At 43.6% G+C, this 23151-nt stretch overlaps 1 protein-coding gene across 1 annotated transcript; it reads right to left on the reverse strand.

Annotated features, from left to right (window-relative positions):
* Positions 1–2827: 2827 nt before the first annotated feature.
* On the reverse strand, positions 2828–19600 carry LOC121535665 (kidney mitochondrial carrier protein 1). Its single transcript, XM_041842919.2, has 9 exons — positions 19342–19600; positions 19104–19251; positions 16728–16822; positions 12652–12737; positions 11554–11649; positions 11364–11488; positions 11127–11253; positions 8499–8579; positions 2828–4582 (listed from the first exon to the last, which is right to left on the reverse strand). The coding sequence occupies exons 1-9, from the start codon at positions 19403–19405 to the stop codon at positions 4541–4543; spliced, it is 864 nt and encodes a 287-aa protein (XP_041698853.1). The 5' UTR covers positions 19406–19600; the 3' UTR covers positions 2828–4540.
* Positions 19601–23151: the final 3551 nt, after the last annotated feature.

Raw genomic sequence — 23151 nt, forward strand, 5'->3', positions numbered from 1 at the left:
AGGAGTTGAGGCTGCAGCTTCCATCAGATTCAGGCACAGACAGTCACAGTAACACCAATATCCCTAGAAGGATGACATAATCTCCATTAAACTTACAGTCAGTAGGTCAGTGAGTAGGTCAGGGAGTAGGTCAGTGAGTAGGTCAGTCAGTACATCAGTGAGTAGATCAGTCAGTACGTCAGTCAGTAGGTCAGTGAGTAGGTCAGTGAGTAGGTCAGTCAGTACATCAGTGAGTAGGTCAGTCAGTAGGTCAGGGAGTAGGTCAGTCAGTAGGTCAGGGAGTAGGTCAGTGAGTAGGTCAGTGAATCCAGACCACATTAGCACACAGACCTACGTGCCTGGCTGCCTGCCTGCCTGCCTGTCTGTCTGTGCATGTCTGCATGCTCAGGCCATCTCAAGGTCAGCCCAGTTTTCCTTCCCATCCACTGGACCTTTCAGACCCCCCCTCTCTCTCGCTCTCATTCTCTCCATCGCTACAGTGAGGTTTCCCAGCGGCCTGTGCTGCTGAAGGAAAGCTGATTGGATCACAGCTGGACACCAAAAACCCTGCCATTTTCTCTCTCTTTGTGTGTTTGTGTTTGTTCTATGCCCCAGGGCAGGACATTTTAAATCAGGCGTCAGAGGGAAACTGATATCGCTATATTTTCAAAATATTTATTCCTTATCTGGAGCAGCAATACAGGGTGGAAGCAGTGACTGAGAAGTTTAGAGAGAGAGCGAGGTGAGAGAGGTTTTAGGGACTTATTCAATGAGGACCAACCCCAATAATAGGACACACAGTTGCAAGGCCAGAGCTCCAGCTAGTGTTCATTCTAGGAAACTACACTGACCTCCTCAATCATCGACCAGACCATAGACATCAACTGTGTGATCTGAGTCACGACACCAATGCAACCGACCCGGTACTGAACCCGGAACGTCCACGCTCTTTCAGACCTGGTTAGCCCACAGAATGTGAAACAAGTTACTTGGAACCGATGATGTATGTGTTAGCGTTTTACAAGCTTATCCGTATGATCCTCCGTCCCCTGGGTGCCATGCTCTACTACTTAAATGATCAAATGTAGGTCATGAATGCTGTTGTTTTGGGGGCTTCGTGTTTGTTTGGCTCATGGGTGGCGGAGTGTAAGGTTTAGAACCTCTGTGGTGAAACCGTCAGATAAATTATCTAGCAGGCTGTTAGTGCACTTACGGATGTAACCCTCAAACATATGAGGCACTTCCTCTAAAACATCTTATCATCATGAAAGCATAGTGTGTGTATCGGCTCTCACTCTCTCGCTCTCTCTCAGGGGTTGCGCTGCGTTACTATGATTAATTACATTTATCCAATCAAAAATGTCTAAATCAAATAACATTGAGGAATGAATCCCAAAAGCCCAGGATCTGTAAATATGCTAATTGACTGATTAGATTATAGGCTACAGGCCCCACCTGATTAAGCATTCCTAAATTAAGTTAGCCTAAATTTGAGTAGATCTTTTGGCAACTGTTCTAGAAAACAGTTTTTGGTTGAATGTATTCAAAGTTAATGTACTCATTGAATGATGATTAGCAAAATGCAAGTATATCCCTACCAGAGAGCATATGTCATAGTAAGGTATATTGAGAGATTAAGGGGAGGTCTCAAGAGAGAATCACAAAACATGGGGCAGTAGTTTGGACTGAAACCTGTGCTCAGCTCCAGAGGCCCATAGGGCCTGGTTCCATTTCTGGCGAGAGTTCCTCACATCTCCTTCCAAAGGGCTACATTCCAAACCAAACAGTTGCTGCCTTCCCTCTGCCCTTGATGACACCCCTGGTAGATCTGAATTCTGACAGATACGCTACAGAAGGCAACAATAGGCTATGGTCCCACAATAGTGAACGGAGCTTCTACCATGTCTTTCTTTCTATCTTTGTCCTTTCATTATTGGGGGAGCAAACCATCAAGGAGACTTTGGAATGGAGCCCAGACCCTGATTCCTCTAACACATACAGATCCCTCCAACACAATAAGCCAACCCCTGTACCCCAGGGGCAAAATGGGAATGAATACAACCCACAATGCACCACAGTAATTGGAACCCCCCCATGGCCATTGGCTCTTGGAGAAGCCCTGTGTGCGTGCGTGTGTGTAGTTGGTGAGCTTGAAGTTACGCATTTGGACTGTTCTTGGTCAATATTGCCTCTATTTGTCTCAGACAGCTTGCTCCACTGTGAAATGACTGAAAACACCAGAATTCTCAAACGTTTTTAGAAGTGAAGCTTTGTATACCAATGATAAGAGTAAAAATACACCGTGATGGCTCAGATTCAGAAGAGTTAGAATAACAGCCATCTACACAGTCCGTCCCATGGTGTATTTTTGTCAATAAAAGAACTAAGCAGTCATACGCACACACAAAGTCGGGGTTCATGGCAATCTCTCCCCAGCAGTCCCATCATCTCTTCACAAACACTGGTGGGGAAAACTGGGAATTTATCCACCGAAATAAAGAACAATTACATCAGAGCCTTTGAATTATTCATTGCGAGAGTGAGAGTGAGAGAGACGTTTTAAAACAAGGCGGTGCTAGATTTAGGGTCCTGGAGAGTAAAAGTGTGTGCGAGAGAGCTCATGCATACATATGGTACACAGCGCCACTCTGTGGAGGAATGTGTAACTGTCTGTAGTGGGACTTCCATGGAGGAAATGACAGGTGTGACAAATCCATAGCTGATATGAAAGAATTGGACAGTTAGCAATATTGCCTTGATAGTCCAAGGACTCGATTCAATACGTATCACGGAAGTTTAGCGCTATAGTGCGATTGAAAACATGAGACCAGTCAGAAGTTTATGTATGCCTTGTTTTAAATCAGGTTTATTTAGAGTACACAGTAACAGGAGTATTTACAGGGCTATGACAGTGACACATTGGAATTAAGGCTTTGGGGGCTATAAACAAATCATATACAAGAACCATATTCTCACATGAACACATTCTGAGGTTCAACCTTAGCTCAAACAAAACTAGCAAGCTCACCTCCAAACGAGCTAACTGATAACCAGTGAATAACATAAAGAAGTAGTAGAAGTGAAGGGTAGAGGATTAACAGTTAGTTGACAGGTAAATTAGTTCTGTGTCTTGGGATCATAAAATGGCAACCTTTCCACTGTGGTACTCCGAGGCCTTGCCATACAGAAGTCAACAACACCAGCACACAGAATGCCACCTCCGCATTGGTAGTCAGGCGCAATTGCTAAATATACATCAGCCACCTCTCCTGAACATTCACTTCCCTGTTACAGCATAGGCCAGGTCAGACTACAGGCACATCTCTCTGGAAGCTTAAGTGATATCCTGTTAAATTAAAAAGGTTAAATGGGTTGGATTGGACACCCCGACATGAACAGGGATAGAATATGGGGGCTCTGCTGCTGTGACATATAGTAAGAACTGGGGCTCCGCGTGTGTGTCAGAGATAGGGGTCCTGAAATGACATAAGGTACAGCGTGCCAATCAGGCTGTCCAGAGTGTATTTATAATACTGACCCAGACTAGTCCGTACACAACATCCCCATTAACTGTGTGTGTCATCCATACACTGTGCCAATTCACCCTGGCATTAAGAACCCATGTGCCCTTTTATGTGTGCATGTGTGTGTGTGTGAGTTAGTGGTCACCTGCCCTCTGATCTTTAATCTGGTTATATAACTAGTCCCATTAAAAGTCCTACCCCCCGTGTTCTGTAACTAGAGAATCCTCTGACGTACAAAATCCAAACCCACAGCCAACCATCTTAACAAATATATTACACCCTCAGCCATCACATAAGCTTTCCATGGCTGTACAGACATCTAGGGTTTCAGAAAGTGGCCAGTCCTTGAGTAAATGGCATCATTTGCTGCCCACTAGTGACTGGCAGATAACCTTCTACAGAAATGTTCGCAGTCTTTTCCACAGCTTCCTTTGGCAGTTCCTCTGGCAACCAAAGAGAACGCACACCAAGGCATCTGAAATCCATACAATTCTGAGCTGTTTTTAACATTATTAGTAGTAGTCACTGCTTTTAACATTATTTGAGTTCTTGTACATCAGGCGTACTCAAGTACTATTTGAGAAAGTCCGGTCATTCAAATTTCCTAGGTCGCAAAGGTCCGGATGAATAGTAATTTTTCGACGTAGTAACAAATCCCCACCTCACAACCCACAGTTTTCTATGTCTTGTGTGTTTATATGATACCAGCATTGAGGCTTGACTGAGCTCCAAAAAAAAGAATAAATAAATAATTTAGGGACATAGTTTCAAAATGGTCTTAGCTTCACCTTGCTTTCTGATTGTGCAATTGTCCTCAACTTTCACTTCCTCTTTCCCAGCCAACCAGAGCGCCATCACGGCAGCAGCCAATCAGAAAGGAGAAATGCGTCTGAGGGGGGCGTGGTCGACACACCACCCAGACAAGAAGTCGGAGGCTAGACAGGATACGTCCACCTCTATTTTGGTCCATTCTTTCCCCTCTCTGGCTGAGTTATTTCCTCCTCTCCCCTCCACAGTGCTACATTTCCTTCTCTCCATCAGACCTCCATCTTCTTCAGCTGTTCGTAGGTAACAAAGAACTAAGGAGGAGTTAAGGACAAGGCACAGAAAGAGAAGGAAAAAAAAGACACTGACATCATCCTTCTCAGCGCAGGAGCTTAGTTAGGAACATAACACACATCATCCTTCTCAGTGCAGGAGCTTAGTTAGGAACATAACACACATCATCCTTCTCAGTGCAGGAGCTTTGTTAAAATTTTCTAGTGCAGGAGCTTTGTTAGGAACATAACACACATCATCCTTCTCAGCGCAGGAGCTTAGTTAGGAACATAACACACATCATCCTTCTCAGCGCAGGAGCTTAGTTAGGAACATAACACACATCATCCTTCTCAGTGCAGGAGCTTTGTTAGGAACATAACACACATCATCCTTCTCAGTGCAGGAGCTTAGTTAGGAACATAACACACATCATCCTTCTCAGTGCAGGAGCTTTGTTAGGAACATAACACACATCATCCTTCTCAGTGCAGGAGCTTTGTTAGGAACATAACACACATCATCCTTCTCAGTGCAGGAGCTTAGTTAGGAACATAACACACATCATCCTTCTCAGTGCAGGAGCTTAGTTAGGAACATAACACACATCATCCTTCTCAGTGCAGGAGCTTAGTTAGGAACATAACACACATCATCCTTCTCAGTGCAGGAGCTTTGTTAGGAACATAACACACATCATCCTTCTCAGTGCAGGAGCTTTGTTAGGAACATAACACACATCATCCTTCTCAGTGCAGGAGCTTAGTTAGGAACACAGCACACATCATCCTTCTCAGTGCAGGAGCTTTGTTAGGAACATAACACACATCATCCTTCTCAGTGCAGGAGCTTTGTTAGGAACATAACACACATCATCCTTCTCAGCGCAGGAGCTTAGTTAGGAACATAACACACATCATCCTTCTCAGCGCAGGAGCTTTGTTAGGAACATAACACACATCATCCTTCTCAGCGCAGGAGCTTAGTTAGGAACATAACACACATCATCCTTCTCAGTGCAGGAGCTTTGTTAGGAACATAACACACATCATCCTTCTCAGCGCAGGAGCTTTGTTAGGAACATAACACACATCATCCTTCTCAGTGCAGGAGCTTAGTTAGGAACATAACACACATCCCCTGGTTACCTGTTCCTAACTCCCCTCGGTGATCCCCTGGTTACCTTTTCCTAACTCCCCTCGGTGATGCCCTGGTTACCTGTTCCTAACTCCCCTCGGTGATCCCCTGGTTACCTCACTGTAATGACTGAGGTTTAGTTATCTTAGTTACAGCTGCTACCTCTGCCCAATCTACAGGCCCTCGCTCTTAAAGGGCAGTTTATACTTTTTCTAACGACATGTTTGTAGACAATTAGAATGCGACAAGTGTTGCTTGTCAAAACAACATTTAATTTATACTGCGATGGAATGTCTGTAAACTGTCGTTTTCCTTGTTGCACAGACATGAAAAAAAGTTAATGTCTCTGCGACTGTCGCAACGTCCATTGTTGTGGTTACTGGGCTGCTACAGCAACAAGACCAAATCCACCGGTGACAAGATGGTGCAGGAGTTCTACAATTCTCAGATATAGACTATTTACTTTTATTTTGTGGACACTGACAGTCATAAGCTATTTTACCTTGTAAATAATGTTGCGGTGAATAATGAATAAAAAGTAGCTAAAATTAAGACGTCAGCTACAGTGCCTTCGGAAAGTATTCAGACAACTTGACTTTTTCCACATTATTCTCAAATTGATTAAGTAATTTTTTCCACTCAATCTACACACAATACCCCATAATGACTAAGCAAAAACACGTTTAGACATTTTTACTAATGTTTAAAAATAAGAAACGGAAAGAATACATTTACATAAGTATTCAGACCCGTCACTCAGTATTTTGTCGAAGAACCTTTGGCAGCGATTACAGCATCGAGTCTTCTTGGGTATGACACTACAAGCTTGGCACACCTGTATATGGGAAGTTTCTCTCATTCTTCTCTGTAGATCCTCTCAAGCTCTGTCAGGTTGGATGGGGAGCGTTGCTGCACAGCTATTTTCAGGTCTCTCCAGTGATGTTCGATCGTGTTCAAGTCCGGGCTCTGGCTGGGCCACTCAAGGACATAGAGACTTGTCCCGAAGCCACTCCTGCGTTGTCTTGGCTGTGTGCTTAGGGTCGTTGTCCTGTTGGAAGTTGAACCGTCACCCCCAGTCTGAGGATCTGGGCAGGTTTTAATGAAGGCTCTCTCTGTACTTCGCTCCGTTCAACTTGGCCTCGATCCTGACTAGTCTCCCAGTCCCTGCCGTTGAAAAATATCCCCATTGCATGATGCTGCCACCACCATGCTTCACCGTAGGGATGGTGCCAGGTTTCCTCCAGACGTGACGCTTGGCATTCAGGCCAAAGAGTTCAATCTTGTTTCTCATGGTCTGGGAGTCTTTAGATGCCTTTTGGCAAACTCCAAGCGGCCTGTCATGTACCTTTTGCTGAGGAGTGACTTCCATCTGGCCACTCTACCATAAAGACCTGATAGGTGGAGTGTTGCAGAGATGGGAGAACCTTCCAGAAGGACAACCATCTCCACAGAGGAACTCTAGAGCTCTGTCAGTAACCATCAGGTTCTTGGTCACCTCCCTGACCAAGGCCCTTCTCCACCGATTGCACAGTTTGGCCGGGTGGCCAGCTCTAGGAAGAGTCTTGGTGGTTACAAACTTCTTCCATTTAAGAATGATGGAGGCCGCTGTGTTCTTGGGGACCTTCAATGCTGCAGAAATGTTTTGGTACCCTTCCCCAGATCTGTGCCTCAACACAATCCTGTCTCGGAGCTCTACGGACAATTCCTTCGACCTCATGGCTTGGTTTTTGCTCTGACATGCACGGTCAACTATGGGACCTTATATAGACAGGTGTGTGCCTTTCCAAATAATGTCCAATCAACTGAATTTACCACAGGTGGACTCCAATCAAGTTGTAGAAACATCAAGGATGATCAATGGAAACAGGATGCACCAGAGCTCAATTTTGAATCTCATAGCAAAGGGTCTGAATACTTATGTAAATAAGGTATCTGTTTTTTATTTTTAATACATTTGCAAAATTTTCTAAAAACCTATTTTCGCTTTGTCATTATGGGGTATTGCTGAGGATTATTATTATTTTTTAATCCATTTTAGAATAAGGCTGTAACGTAACAAAACGTGGAAAAAGTCAAGGTGTCTGAATACATTCCGAAGGCACTCTGGTAATTTATTTTCACTGGATAGCCAGCTAGCTACCAAGCTAGCAACAAACCAAAACATTGTTTAGAAAGTTGGTTTTAGTTGCCTGGCTTGCTAGGTTGACATTTACTAAATTCATTTTTAAATAGATGGGTTTGACGATGTTCAAATAGAGCAAGTAGGCTATTTGGAGCACCGGGCTGCTGATGTCATGCAGAGGCTGTCGTTTTGTGTTTATACTTGTTCATGAAGTCACTGCGACATCTGTCTACAGACATGTCGATAGACCAACTGTAAACCAGCCTTAACACACCACATGGAACACATCTCTCCCCCGCTCTTGCTCCCTCAGATCTTCATTCCCTTTCTATTCCCTCTACCCCCAACCCCTTCTTCCTCCCCCTCTCCTTCCCCTCCATATTTCCCACTTCTAACCCCTATTCTGGCTCCCAGATCCCTCTGTTACCCTAGGTGAAACTGGGTTGCTATTACAGGAGCAGTAATGTATGTGCAACTGCATTAGAGTCAGCCTCTGGCTCCATTGGAATGTCCAAACTAAGGTTGGGATCAATTCCATCAAAATTCCAGTCAATTTAGGAATTGCATTCCTATGGAGAAATTCCATGACCAACTCTACAGATGGATATTAAACTGGAATTGACTCCCGACTCTGGTGCAAACCTTCGGTGGTAGATAAAAACACACACACACACTCCTGTGAGTAGGTGAAAGGATACGATGATGTTCCATGGGCCGAGACGGAGCCAGTTGGGGAAGAAGCCTTTGTAGAGTGCCATGAAGCCCTCAGACCGTGACGTCTAAAAAGAGACAAAATGTTACACACACACACACACACACACACACACACACACAGCCCTGTACCCATCATTGCCCCGCATCTCTGGGGCGTATTCATTATGCCTATTCTGTTGCAAAACGTTTCTTAAAACGGAATGGACCTACCTGAATTTGTCCAATACATTCTGTTTTGCAACGGTTTGGACTAATGATTACACCCTTGGTTCATCATGTGGTGTGTGCTCGTCAGGGTTTTCGTTAGAAAAATGTGGCGCCGTACATTTGACTGGCAGCATTTTAAATTTACTGGACATTTGAGAAATGTACCGGATCCATATGCATTGGGTGCTTAACCTGATCAGGGCGTCCACCCACGGTGCGTAGAATGACAGAAATCACATGTAGATTATGGTCATTCATCTTAACAGAACATGCAACTCGAGGATGCAACGGAATGCGTCCTTCTTATCGAATTCCGATACGCATTTGAAGATGCTAGAATAACTGTCCACATTTACATTTCCTCAGCCAACGAGACGAGTAACGAAGAGCAAAATCACTAGTAATCCCCCATAGTAGAAAAGTTTACATATTCTATTGGTCAGCTTGTCGTTCTGTGCGAGAAATAAATAGCCTATTCCAAACAGACTCTGGGACAGTTGTGGAATGATAGATCCCAAATTATACAACCAGTAGGCCTAGGCTACACCAAAATAATAATAAATTAACTTTCAACAGCAATGAGACTGATGATACAGATCAGAACTATTAGCTTAACATTTTGATAAATGATTATTTCTTCACATTATAAGCACAAGGCTACACACAAATATTTGTTCCATAATGCAATTAGCGGGGAAACCCAGTTGCCAAAAGCACACCGCACATGTGAGCGGTTTCATGTGAAAGATGAAAATATCTTTAGAAATTTAGAAAGAGGAGAGATCTAAAGATGCAACAACTAGCATGGGTTGCTAATATGACTAGGATTTAAGTTTGGCTACTGGACAATGAAAGAAAATTGATTTGAAAACCAGTAGAACATGAGAAATAGGCTACTGGTTTCAATGGCATATGAAAGTCTTTATTAAATAATTTTGGCTAGGCAACTTTGAAGCAAGGTAAGACATGCCTCATAATATGAAGTAAAATATTCAGGTTTCAAACAATTACGTTCTCAAAATGCATACTGCCTCCAGCTCATTGCAAAGTGGTGTGTGAAGAGCTGAAGCCTGCTTACACTTGAATGGCGAATGGGAAGCACGCTTCAATTACCAGTTCCGAAAAAAAGCGTACCTCTTTTTAAATCGTGGCAATAACTGTGAATACGCGATTGCATTCAGAATTGTTGCGCAATGATAGGGCTTATAAAAAGCACACGTTTCACTCCAGCAGCAACAAACGAGCTGTCTGACAAATTTTCCACTCAAATATAGGCTCTGTATCTGTATGCTGTGCGAGTATGATAAATAAGATACATAAACTAAGGAAAATACACATGCGCCCAGGGCTCTAAAGTGTGACCAATTTGGTCACGTATGCAACAAAATATGTTGCTGTTCATCCAGGAATTTTGGGAGCACTGTGCGACTCAGAAACAATGGTACAGCGATGCCTTAATTGTTGTCTTAAGGCGTCACTGTACCATTGTTTCTGAGTGCCCTAGAGAAAAAGCGAGTGCAGATTCGACAAGAGTCATGGATGCACCATTACTACAGAAAAAATGGCTTGCTTGTAGCACAACCAGGTCAAAAGATCAGACCCATATTACCGGCACAACATTTTTATCTCCCTATAGCAGATCACATTTTACATTCATAAACCATGTTGTGGGCCGTTATAAAACTATATGCGCGTCGTTAACCATTTGTAACACTTTGTTAAGTCGGCTAGCTAGCTAACAACCTAGTAACCAGTAACAGCCTAGTAACCAGTATATCCAAACACTTGGGGACACAGAAAGAAAGGGAAAGGGATAGCTTCTTCAGGAGATCAATCATAGCAATGAATGACAGATCTCTTGCACATCCTCATCACAAACCTGACGTTTTTAAAGAGACAGTGTACCATTTTCAATGTAATGCATCTCAATAGGGAAATAGTGCTTTTACACAATATTAAAAACCTAATATTCTACAAAATGACTTTGCAATTTCAATGACAGGTAGTCGTATCAACATTTTAGCTTTTATAATAAACTCATGTTTTTACAGTGTTATAGTTTCTAGGGCACAACGTGCTTCAAAAGTAGCTATAATTCATATACGCCCAATATAGGCTGTATCTCAAAATATTTTCTGGTGCTCCTAACTTTAAGTTGGGTGCACCAGCGCTACCAATGAAAAATGTACATTTAGAGCCCTGTACGAGCAAATAGATGCAGATTTATGCAGATTAACCTATAGACTGATAAGCATGACCGATCAAATTTATTTCCATCGACTGGAATTTCCAGGCTATGTTTTTTTTCCCCTTCTCCTGGACAATTAGTCGGCACAAATGTATTTGATCTTTGGGCCAAAACCCAGCCATTACCGGCTAACGGAAACCCTGGTGTGCTAATCTACCTGTAGTAAGCAGTCCAGTGTTCCCTGGTAGGTGACAGCTCCGTATGTCTGGTTCATCATCCGTGTGCGGACCACGTCTATGGGGTTAGAGGCCAGAGCCCCCGCCAGACCACATGCAAAACTGGACCTGTGGGTCAGAGGGCAAGGGTCAGAAGTTCCCTAGTCTTACGTAACCATAGGTTCCATTCTTGTGGAGAGTTAACGGAGTAGTGGGTGAGTATTGACGATGTCACTCACAGGAAGTGTGTATAAATGTTGTCACCCATGTGACAATCCAGAATCAGGTGTTTCTTTGCGAGGTCATAGGCAGGAAGCTCCACCCCCACCACGATAGCTGCTCTCTGCGCTGTCAGAGACACACCCTGAGAGAGAGGGGGGTTAAAAGTCTTGTGTGTGTGTGTGTGTGTGTGTGTGTCCATGTGCCTACCTTCCACAACCCCCTGGCTCCCTCCTGTTGGTAGATGTTGATGAAGTTTCCCACCATGCTTCCCTGGATTACACTGCCCTGAGCCTGCATACGGATCTTGGAAAACCAGGAAGGAAAAACAGTTAGGATAAAAGTCAAGTTAAAATCAACAGAAAACCAGTATGCAGATGACAGGAGAGACTAGTGAAAGTGTTATCAGCACTGGATGATAATGTAATGTGGCCCTCTGCCACAAAGAGTTAAGCTTAGGGGAAACACTGCTGGTGTGTGTAGAGCCACAGTGTTCAGGATACAGGTGACAAGGGTTCACCAACTGTCCCTGTCTGCATTCTGACCCAATGTTCTGCATTCTGGCCTACTTAAAGCCTTGCCAATGCTCTTAAGACCAAACAAACAATAACAATAACAATAACATACAGGCTGTCTGTATGTGTTGAATGGAGATCAGTCTCATCCAACTTATAGGGAAATAAACCTGCCTGCATAGCTGGTTGAGTGATGCGTGTGTGCCCGGAGGGTTATTTAAGTGTGCTAAGCACATGACCCCCCCACACACAGTGCCAAACGGAACACACTGCTTTTGAAACGCACTGTTCTAACTTTCAGCCAACACAATGAAATCCTAAAACCACACATACGCTCACATAGATCATATTTCACTCAGCCATATCATTACTGTGCCATTTCTTGTGGGCAGGAGTCTATAAATATCACACAGTTAGTGATAGTGGCATCTCGGTGACCTCCTCCCCGCCCATACTCTTCAACCCCCACCTCCCAGAGACACACCCTTGTACCCATTGAATGAATGTAGGAACCTTATTTAGAAACTACAAGTACATTCACCCCGCTCACACACCCTCCCATCCATTAATGTGTGAAACTAAAAAACCCTAGCGTTCAGACTGAGCTGTATCGGGCAGGGCCAGAGTATCACTGCTTATCCTCCTCAAAGGCAAGGAAACAGAGCCAAACAGTGTGGTAAAAAAAGTGTTGCTGTATTTTGTTTAGATCAGCCCTACCGGTCTCTCTGTTGGCTTCTAAAACCCAATAAACTATTCACACCATTTACAAGTGTGTGTGTGTGTGTGTCATTACCTTCAGCACATCCGTGGGGTTGGCGATGGAGGAGGAGATTACTCCAGACAGAACACCACACAGCACGTTGGTCAACAACGTCTCATCTGAGAAAGATAGAGGAGAAATTCAATTCAGGCTATTCTTTATACATTGAATTATCGTTCCTCTTAGTCTCACCCGCACACACATTACCTCTGTATGACGTGTATGTGTGTCCATGTAACAATAGTGTGTAATGGAGGTATTACTCTGTGCATTCCTCTCAGCGAAAATGGGTCACACACGCACACATGTTCACAATGCAAATAGTCTGGGTAGCCATTTGATTAGATGTTAAGGAGTCTTATGGCTTGGGGGTACAAGCTGTTTAGAAGCCTCTTGGACCTAGATTTGGCACTCTGGTACCGCTTGCTGTGCGGTAGCAGAGAGAACAGTCTATGACTAGGGTGGATGGAGTCTGACAATTTTTAGGGCCTTCCTCTGACACCGCCTGGTATAGAGGTCCTGGATGGCAGGAAGCTTGGCCCCAGTGATGTACTGGGCCGTACGCACTAGCCTATGTAGTGCCATGAGGTCGGAGGCCGAGAAGTTGCCATACCAGGCAGTGATGCAACCAGTCAGGATGCTCTCGATGGTGCAGCTGTAGAACCTTTTGAGGATCTGAGGACCCATGCCAAATCTTTTCAGTCTCCTTAGGGGGAATAGGTTTTGTCGTGCCCTCTTCATGACTGTCTTGGTGTGCTTGGACCATGTTAGTTTGTTGGTGATGTGGACACCAAGGAACTTGAAGCTCTCAACCTGCTCCACAACAGCCCCGTCGATGAGAACGGGGGTGTGCTTGGTCCTCTTCTTTTTCCTGTAGTCCGCAATCATCTCCTTTTTCTTGATCACGTTGAGGGAGAGGTTGTTGTCCTGGCACCACACGGCCAGGTCTCTGACCTCCTCCCTATAGGCTGTCTCGTCGTTGCCGGTGATCAGGCCTACCACTGTTGTGTCATCTGCAAACTTAATGATCGTGTTGGAGTCGTGCCTGGCCATGCAGTCATGAGTGAACAGGGAGTACAGGAAGGGACTGAGCACGCATCCCTGAGGGTCCCCCGTGTTGAGGATCAGCGTGGCGGATGTGTTGTTACCTACCCTTACCACCTGGGGGCGGCCCGTCAGGAAGTCCAGGATCCAGTTGCAGAGGGAGGTGTTTATTCCCAGGGTCCTTAGCTTAGTGATGAGCTTGGAGGGCACTATGGTGTTGGTGTAGAACGCTGAGCTGTAATCAATGAATAGCATTCTCACATAGGTGTTCCTTTTGTCCAGGTGTGAAAGGGCAGTGTGGAGCACAATAGAGATTGCATCATCTGTGGATCTGTTGGGGCAGTATGCAAATTAGGTGTGGGTCTAGGGTTTCTGGGATAATGGTGTTGTGAGCCATGACCAGCCTTTCAAAGCACTTCATGGCTACAGATGTGAGTGCTATGGGTCGGTAGTCACTAGCTGTCTAGTCTGTGTTTTATAAATGTGCAATAAGCATAAAACACAATTATATAAGGAATTGGCAACTCCTCATTCTGAGAAATAAGATATGCCACTTGATTTCAACATCTGAACAAGGTCGACAGGCTTACATGCTTTTCAAACAGTTGGAGACAGACAGAAGGGTGTGTTCATAACAATTCAACCTTGTTAGTTAGCAAATAGATCCAAGTTGGTTAAACTTGAAATACAGTATAAAGATTAGCTGGCTAATCACTAGCACGTGGGCTTGAGAGATTAGGCTATAGAAAATAAACAATGCCTGCTACTAGAAGTTAGTCATTATTAGTGGAAATCCATTATGCATGGTTCTAGTTAAATTTGTAACAGAAAAGGTTATTTTCGTAGACAGACTTGAAAGCCAGATCAGTGATTAGTAAAAAATAAAATTTAAAAAAGCAGGTTAAACTATTGATAAAATAATTAGTGGGTCTTATAGTTGTGTAAGGCTTATATACATACACAGTACCAGTCAAAAGTTAAGACACACCTACTCTTAAAAAAAATATATATATATATATATTTTCTACATTGTAGAATAATAGTGAAGACATCAAAACTATGAAATAACACATATAATTATGTAGTAAAAAGTGTTAAATCAAAATATATTTTAGATTCTTCAAAAGAAGCCACCCTTTGCCTTGATAATAATATAATAATATGCCATTTAGCAGACGCTTTTATCCAAAGCGACTTACAGTCATGCGTGCATAAATTTTTTTTGTGTATGGGTGGTCCCGGGGATCGAACCCACTACCTTGGCGTTACAAGCGCCGTGCTCTACCAGCTGAGCTACAGAGGACCACAATATGCCATTTAGCAGACGCTTTTATCCAAAGCGACTTACAGTCATGCGTGCATACATTTTTGTGTATGGGTGGTCCCGGGGATCGAACCCACTACCTTGGCATTACAAGCGCCGTGCTCTACCAGCTGAGCTACAGAGGACCACAATAACAGCTTTGCACACTCTTGGCATTCTCTCAACCAGCTTCATGAGGAATGCTTTTCCAATAGTCTTGAAGGAGTTCCCACATATGCTTTTCCTTCACGCTGCGGTCCAACTCATCCCAAACCATCTCAATTGGGTTGAGGTCGGGTGATTGTGGAGCCAGGTCATCTGATGCAGCACTCCATCACTCTCCTTCTTGGTCAAATAGCCCTTACACAGCCTGGAGGTGTGTTTTGAGTCATTGTCCAGTTGAAAAATAAATGATAGTCCCACTAAGCGCAAACCAGATGGAATGGGCGTATCGCTGCAGAATGCTGTGGTAGCAATGCTGGTTAGGTGTGCCTTGAATTCTAAATAAAATCACAGACAGTGTCACACCTCCTCCTCCCTGCTTTACGGTGGGAACCACACATGCGGAGATCATCCATTCACCTACTCTGCGTCTCACAAAGACACGGCGGATGGAACCATAAATCTCTAATTTGGACTCAGACTTCCACCGGTCTAATGTCCATTTCTCGTGTTTCTTGGCCCAAGCAAGTCGCTTCTTCTTATTGGTGTCCTTTAGTAGTGGTTTCTTTGCAGCAACTCGACCATGAAGGCCTTAGTCACGCAGTCTCCTCTAAACAGTTGATGTTGAGATGTGTCTGTTACTTGAACTCTGTGAAGCATTTATTTGGGCTGCAATCTGAGGTGCAGTTAACTCTAATTAACTTATCCTCTGCAGCAGAGTTAACTCTTGGTCTTCCTTTCCTGTGGCGGTCCTCATGAGAGCCAGTTTCATCATAGCGCTTGATGGTTTTTGCGACTGCATTTGAAGAAACTTTCAAAGTTCCCAGATTGACTGACCTTCATGTCTTAAAGTAATGATGGACTGTCGTTTCTCTTTGCTTATTTGAGCTGTTCTTGCCATAATATGGACTTCGTCTTTTACCAAATAGGGCCATCTTCTGTATACCACCCATACCTTGTCACAACACAATTGATTGGCTCAAACGCATTAAGAAGGAAAGGAATTCCACAAATTAACAAGGCCCACCTTGGGGCGGCAGGTAGCTTAGTGGTTAAGAGCGTTGTGCCAGTAAACGAAAGGTCGCTGATTCTAATCCCCGAGCCGACTAGGTGAAAAATCTGTCGATGTGCCCTTGAGCAAGGCACTTAACCCTAATTGCTCCTGTAAGTTGCTCTGGATAAGAGCGTCTGCTAAATGACCAATTAATTATTTTTTTAATTGAAATGCATTCCAGAGCATTCCACTTTTTTGGTTACTACATGATTCCGTATGTGTTATTTCATAGTTTTGATGTCTTCACTATTATTCTACAATGTGTAAAATAGTAAAAATAAAGAAAAACTCTGGAATGAGTAGTTGTCCAAACTTTTGAACTGGTACTGTATATATAGCGTGTGTGTGCATTGCAATGAACAGTGACTTAGAGATAAGTTAAGATATATATATATATATACATATACACACACACACACATGCACACACACACACACGTCACTGTTTATTGCAATGCCACACACTACAGACTGATTTAGAACACATGTAACAAGGTCAGCAAATAGCTAAGAGATCTAAAATCCTGATGTGTTGTTGTTCTCTTACCTTCTGGCCTGTCCACCAGTAGTCGTTTGAAGCTCTGGTATGTGCCAATCTTTATGGTCCCATAGGATGCCTGGCGCAACATTGCAGGGGCGAGACTGCAACACAGAAACACACGCAATGAGTGACTATGACTTAAGTAAAACAGGCTTAACAGTTAGACTTAAGAGTTAGAATCAAAGGGAGGACTTCCACTCATTGCAGCAGTTTCCAAACTAGGGGTCGCCTAATATGAAAATGGGGTCGAGGGAGAATTTCCAAAATCCTGAAGAAAAAAATCATATACATACACACACATATATATATCTCAAAATGATTTTAATGTGGTTAACCTTAATCTAAATGAAAATTATTCAAATCTAAAAGATACAATTAAACCAGAAAGCGCCCTTAGATCATGGGAAAGGCTGCACTTGACCGTTGCACTCATTTTCACGGTGAATGGCTAGGCCCACTATGCTATGAAACCACACACTATTGAAGAGACTTTGATATTACCAGCTGCAATTTATATGTGTGGGGAGGCAGAGTCACAGAAACTCACATCAATACCCTTGTCAGATAACACTGTTAAACCAATAATTGATTCTACTGCTAGCAACCATGAGGAAACTGACTGAACGACTCAAAAACTCAGCAGCTTATTCTCTACAAATGGATGTTAGCTGTGAGGGCCGAGATGCCCATACATTGACTTTTGTTCGCTATAAATGTTGGGGGATACTATTCATGACGACATATTGTTCCATCTCACGATTTTGCACATTTGGGGCTCCATGGCGGGATGGCCTCTGCACTCTAGTTATGAATGTGTCTCCCTCTGCTATATGGACACATTGTATGATACACCGAGAGCAACTGGCGGCAAAGGAGCTGAGTACAGAACTCGGAGATATACTGCAGCAGGTAACTAAGATTGTAAACTACATCAAACCACATCCACTGCGTGCACGCCTGTTCGCAAAACTATTTGGAGATATGGGATCAGAGCATAACAATGTTCTATTTCACTCTGAGGCTTGGTGGTTCTCGAGGGGATGTGTTGGAAAGGTTTTTTCATATTGAGAGGGGAACGGTTGTCATTCACAATGAATGTAAAAAATATATGACTTTCTGTGTAATGAAAATAAAATGTGTCTCCTTGCCTATGTAACAGACATATTTGGGAAACTGAATGAACTGAACGTAAGCATGCAGGGGAAATACAAAAACATTCTATAGATGAGTGACCGAATCAGTGGATTCAGAGGAAAAAATTCTTATTGGAAAGTCTTTCAAAAGCGAACCATGCCCCCTTCTCTTGGCTGTGCATGTTTCTAACAGAAAACAGCATCAGTAAGTGTCCGACACAAGTGATGACTGTTCACCTCCAACGCTTAGAAGAGCACTTTGGGACCTACTTCCCAATCCATTTGATTGTGATCCTGGATCTGCTGACACGTGGGTAAGCGAAATTGAAAAGCTGATTGAGCTGTCATGTGACCAACTGCATTCACGAGTCACTGAGGAGTTTTGGTTTCTGACGCAAAGGGAATACCAAAGATGTAGCATAATGTCGGCCAAAATCCATCTCGTTCCATCTTCTCCCACTGCCGGCCACTGGGCTTCCTCGCTACCATATTTGAACGGTCATCCAACTTGGAATTCAAACTCGGGAACTCTGGCCTCTTTCTAGAGCTCTGACTTTCTGACCTGAAAGATCAATGACATCATTTGACCTCATATTTTTCCCTAGCATCATCAGTGCTCTCATCTGCATTAAAACCAAATATCGATCCAGGTTGGATGTGACAGCTGAGATGAGGTACGCACTATCGACCACGCCCCCTGACTTTGAGAAGCTCCTACGCGACATGCATCAAGCACACCCATCTCATTAGTGGTGGTGAGATAAGATACATTATGTCAGACTAATTTGCAATTGACTGTCATAGCCCCACATTAAAAGTATGTGATGGTGAGTGGAGAAAACAATCAGAAATACTGTTAAGATGTTTTTCAATTGACTGCCATAGCCCCAAATAAAAAAGTAACTGTTAATTACAATTTTTCCACATGGTTGGGTTGGGGTCAAGAGAATTTTCAGATATCAAAATAGGGTCATCGGCCAAAAAAGTTTGGGACCCCTGATTTATTTGAAACTTTGCTGGCATGTGTAGCAACACACTGATGCTCACATAGCTTGGCATTTATTGAGTAGCCGTTTCCTGGAGACAGATTAAGCCAAATCCTGAACTAAGAACCAATTTCAATGGAGAATCTCAATTTAACATGCATTTTAATCTTGAACTAGGCTTAATCTGTGCAAAATGCTGAAAAGTACAATAAAAATAGAATCATCATCATAAGACTGCTCTTCTTATATAGCTCAATACTCACCCTGAGTAAAGTGCACTTATTCCCTCCTCTCTGCATATTCTGCCTATGGCGTGCAACATTCCCCGGTATCGAATCTCTCTGTACTTGCTGTCGCCCACTTGGCCTTGAACTTGCAGCCGCGTCTTGGTCAAATCTATAGGAAAGGTACCTACACAACGGAGGGAAAGACATGTATTGAGAAATAATGACAGTAAACTAATGTTAGTCCACCTCACACACCTGTGTAAAGAAAACTCACCGCATTCAGCAGTGACGGATGCCAGACCGCCGAAAACGAAAGGTTTCCAGTTCACATTGGACATTTTAATATACGCTGTCGTTATTCCGTTAGACAGAAAGTATACCGGTATGTGGTGGTTATAAAGGTTGCAATATCTGTGGTAAACACACTATTACCGCATTAGCGACAGCGGGAGAGAGTAACGAATACACCGGCAAAAAGGTTGCTGTTGCACACTTATTCAGTTCCCAAAAGGTTGCTGTTGCACACTTATTCAGTTCCCCCTCTCTCTCTCTCTCTCTCTTTAATCGTGCGGCATATTGCTTTGCCACTCCCACCAGCTCCTTCTATATCCCCTCCCACCGCCCGTTGCCATAGCAGCAGTGTATCACGTCACAGCTTGCTCACTGATCCAGAGACAGTTTTCGTTTTTGTTGTTGCCGCTTTAAAGCTAATCTCCTGCAATTCTACACATTTCATGAGGCAGAGAGAAAAAGTGTAAGAGCTGTTTGAAAAGACCGCCTGAAATGTCAGCCTGTTTGGGTGGGATGGAGTTTTGGCCTGCCTGGTGACATCACCAGGTGGTAAATTAGTTAATACACCAATAAGAAAGTTCAACTAAGGCCTACACTTACTAAATGAACAGTTGATAAGGCTGTGATAACAACACTGATCTTAAATTTAAGGAGCTAAAAGCAACACAAGAAAAATATAATAATAAAGGCATATAGTGTTTGTTTTGTCCTATTTATTTAGGGCTGTAAACAGAGGGACTGGCTCCCCCTACTGCTAGCAACAGGATTTAAGATGCTGGCTAAAAAAAGTTGTGCAGGCACAGCCCTCACTCCATTAGAGCAGGGTTTCCCAAACTCGGTCCAGTTGTGTAGTGCTAGGGCAAAAAACAAAATGTGCACGCAGGTGGGGCCCCAGGACCGAGTTTGGGAAACCCTGCATAGGGAACAAATCAACACCTTTTCTTGCAGGAGAAGCAAGACCGTACCCAAGGCATTGGAGATGTACTGGAGGAGAGCTGGCTTCCTCCTTGGTTCATCAGCAGCCACTGCATCTGAACAGATTACAGAGAATAGGATGTGACATCAGATCACCTCGTCACACTCTCATGCCAAGTTCACCAGTGGAGGCTTCTCAGAGGAGGAAGGGGAGGACCATCCTCAGTGAATTTCATAAAAATATATATTTTTAAACATTTAAAAAGTTATCCTTTTAAAATAAAACTATAATCACATATCACCAAATACTTGATTAAAACACACTATTTTGGAATTTAGGTCTACAGTAGCCTCAACAGCACTGTGTAGGGTAGCACCATGGTGTAGCCGGAGGGCAGCTAGCTTCCGTTCTCCTCTGGGTATATTGACTTCAATACAAAACATAGGAGGCTCATGGTTCTCACCCCCTTCCATAGACTTACACAGTAATTATGACAACTTCCAGAGGACGTCCTCCAACCTATCAGAGCTCTTGCAGCATGAACTGACATGTTGTCCACCCAATCAAAGAATCAGATAATTAATCTAGTACTGAAAGCATAAGCTACAGCTAGTTAGCACTACAATGCATAACATTTGGTGAGTAGTTGACTCAAAGAGAGAGGGAGAAGACAATAGTTGAACAGTTTCGAACAAATTAATTTCTTCCAAAATGAAGGAGAAGCAAGAGAGAGATTTCATAATTTTTTTTCACTTTCAGTTTCACTTGCTCAGCTAGCTAGTTTAGCCTACTCAAACACCCTGCTCAAACAGAGGGATGCTATGTTAGCAAGTTGGCTATGACTATCCAACACAACACTGGAACTCTTCCAAGTCAAGGTAAGCTTTTGGTTTGACTAATTTATTGCCACCGGGGCCCCGCCGGTGTAACTTTACTGCAGGATTGTAGCGGGTTTACTAACGCATTAGTTCTATTAGCTATGTTGACTATGACGTTATGTGGAGTTATGTGTAGCAGTTATGATATGGTTTGGCTTGGAAAGGTTTTTTCACATACAGCTGATGTGTTGTGCATTGAAGCCCACAAGCGAAAGGACAAGGTGAAAGGAGGAGAGCGCATAGATGCGAGAAGGGATACATTCACATTTTACATTTTAGTCATTTAGCAGACGCTCTTATCCAGAGCGACTTACAGTTAGTGAGTGCATACATTATTTTTTTATACCCCCCGTGGGAAACGAACCCACAACCCTGGCGTTGCAAACGCCATGCTCTACCAACTGAGCTACATCCCTGCCGGCCATTCCCTCCCCTACCCTGGACGACGCTGGGCCAATTGTGTGCCGCCCCATGGGTCTATGTGGCTGCTATGAAAGCGAACTGTGTTTACGCGTGATCAGGGGTGTATTCATTTCGCCAATTCTATTGAAAAAGCTTTCTTAAAACGGAAGCAAACGGAACAAAACGGGGATGAACATACCTGAATTTGTCCAATAGACACTTGTTCGCAGCTGTTGGACTAATGATTACACCCTATATCAGCTAGATGCAGGCAAGAGTATGCAAGGCGGTATTGAATGTGTCACTGTATGTGCATGTGTCACTATGTCACCTCCATTTTTTCTCTCGACCTGTGTGCACTTACGTTGTAAACTTTAATTCATAGGCTAGGTTGTAGCAACCTCATGATGTGTATAGGGAAAATGTGAGTATCATGTAGTAGCCCAAACCTATCACTGTTACATTGAACTGGGTGAATGGAATATGAATTACAGTCATCGAATATGTTGTAATAGAAATAGGGCCATGCTCATGAAAAATCTTTGGATGCACTCCTCGCGATGACATCCGTCTGGATAACCTTCTTTGGGAGTGCCGGTACCCACCTCGCCACTTGCCTCCCTCCTTTGGCTGTCCTGAGGCAGAGCCTGAACCCATGGAGGTAGGGGCCACACACCTCTCCGTGGCAGAGCGTCGTTGGGGCTCTGTCCCCATTGCAGCCAGGAAGGGCTTCAGCGGTGTCCGGTGCGTCCCAACCTGGGGTCCACTAGGGCAGAGGGGCGGCCCCGTGATCCTTCACCATGGGACCTATGAACCAGGAAAGCCTACCCTCCCTCATCACCGTACCCGTACTGACATGCCTACTCCTGCTCCCTCCCTCAGGCGCTCGACGTCACCGGTCTACTAACCACCGGCCCTGGCAGCTATGGTTACGCACACCTGCTCCCCATCATTACACACACCTGGTCATCATCTCCGTGATTACTTCCCCTTTATTTAGACATCAGTCATTAGGAAGTATTGTTTTCTCTCACGTTCTGTACGCTTCTCATGTTTTGTTCATCTGCATCGATTCATTATTAAACTCACCTTCTGCACCTGACTCCCAACGTATTACGTTACAACCTTTCACAGCTGTAATGGCTGCCAATCACGTTGAATAAGATTCTACCTACTTTGGGCAACATATCCATTGTTTTTGTTAAAATTGCTCTGTAAATTAAGTTGGGAATAATTGATGGACAGCAATATTCAAACCTTGTCTCTGATTTTCAAGCAAATTTAAGTCAGGACTGAGACTGGAACACTCAACACCTCTTGGAAAGCCATTCTAGTGTGTCTTTGGCATATTGTTTTGTAATTGTCCCGCTGAAAAATAACTTTATCCCAGGGTTTTCAGAAAACTGAGGCAGGTGTTCCGCTAACTTTTTACCTGGAAATTGGTCCTTTCATATTTATTTTGATCCTTACAAACTCCCCAGTTCCTGCCGATGACAGGCATACCCATAACATGATGCTGCCACCACAATACTTTAAAATACAGAGGGTTTCACTCTGTCGTATTGGATTTGACCCAAACCTGTCGTTTTTAATTTAG

Source organism: Coregonus clupeaformis, chromosome 21, assembly GCF_020615455.1.
Source record: "Coregonus clupeaformis isolate EN_2021a chromosome 21, ASM2061545v1, whole genome shotgun sequence".
NCBI lineage: Eukaryota > Metazoa > Chordata > Actinopteri > Salmoniformes > Salmonidae > Coregonus > Coregonus clupeaformis.

Bases quoted from the DNA above. Each gene is read 5' to 3' on its own strand.
- LOC121535665 (XM_041842919.2), bottom strand. From the start codon at position 19,405: ATGTCCAATGTGAACTGGAAACCTTTCGTTTTCGGCGGTCTGGCATCC. The intron at 11,254-11,363 runs GTGAGTGACATC...TCTGACCCACAG, and splicing joins AACATTTATACACACTTCCT to GTCCAGTTTTGCATGTGGTC. The intron at 8,580-11,126 runs GTAGATTAGCAC...GTCTCTTTTTAG, and splicing joins CACTGGACTGCTTACTACAG to ACGTCACGGTCTGAGGGCTT.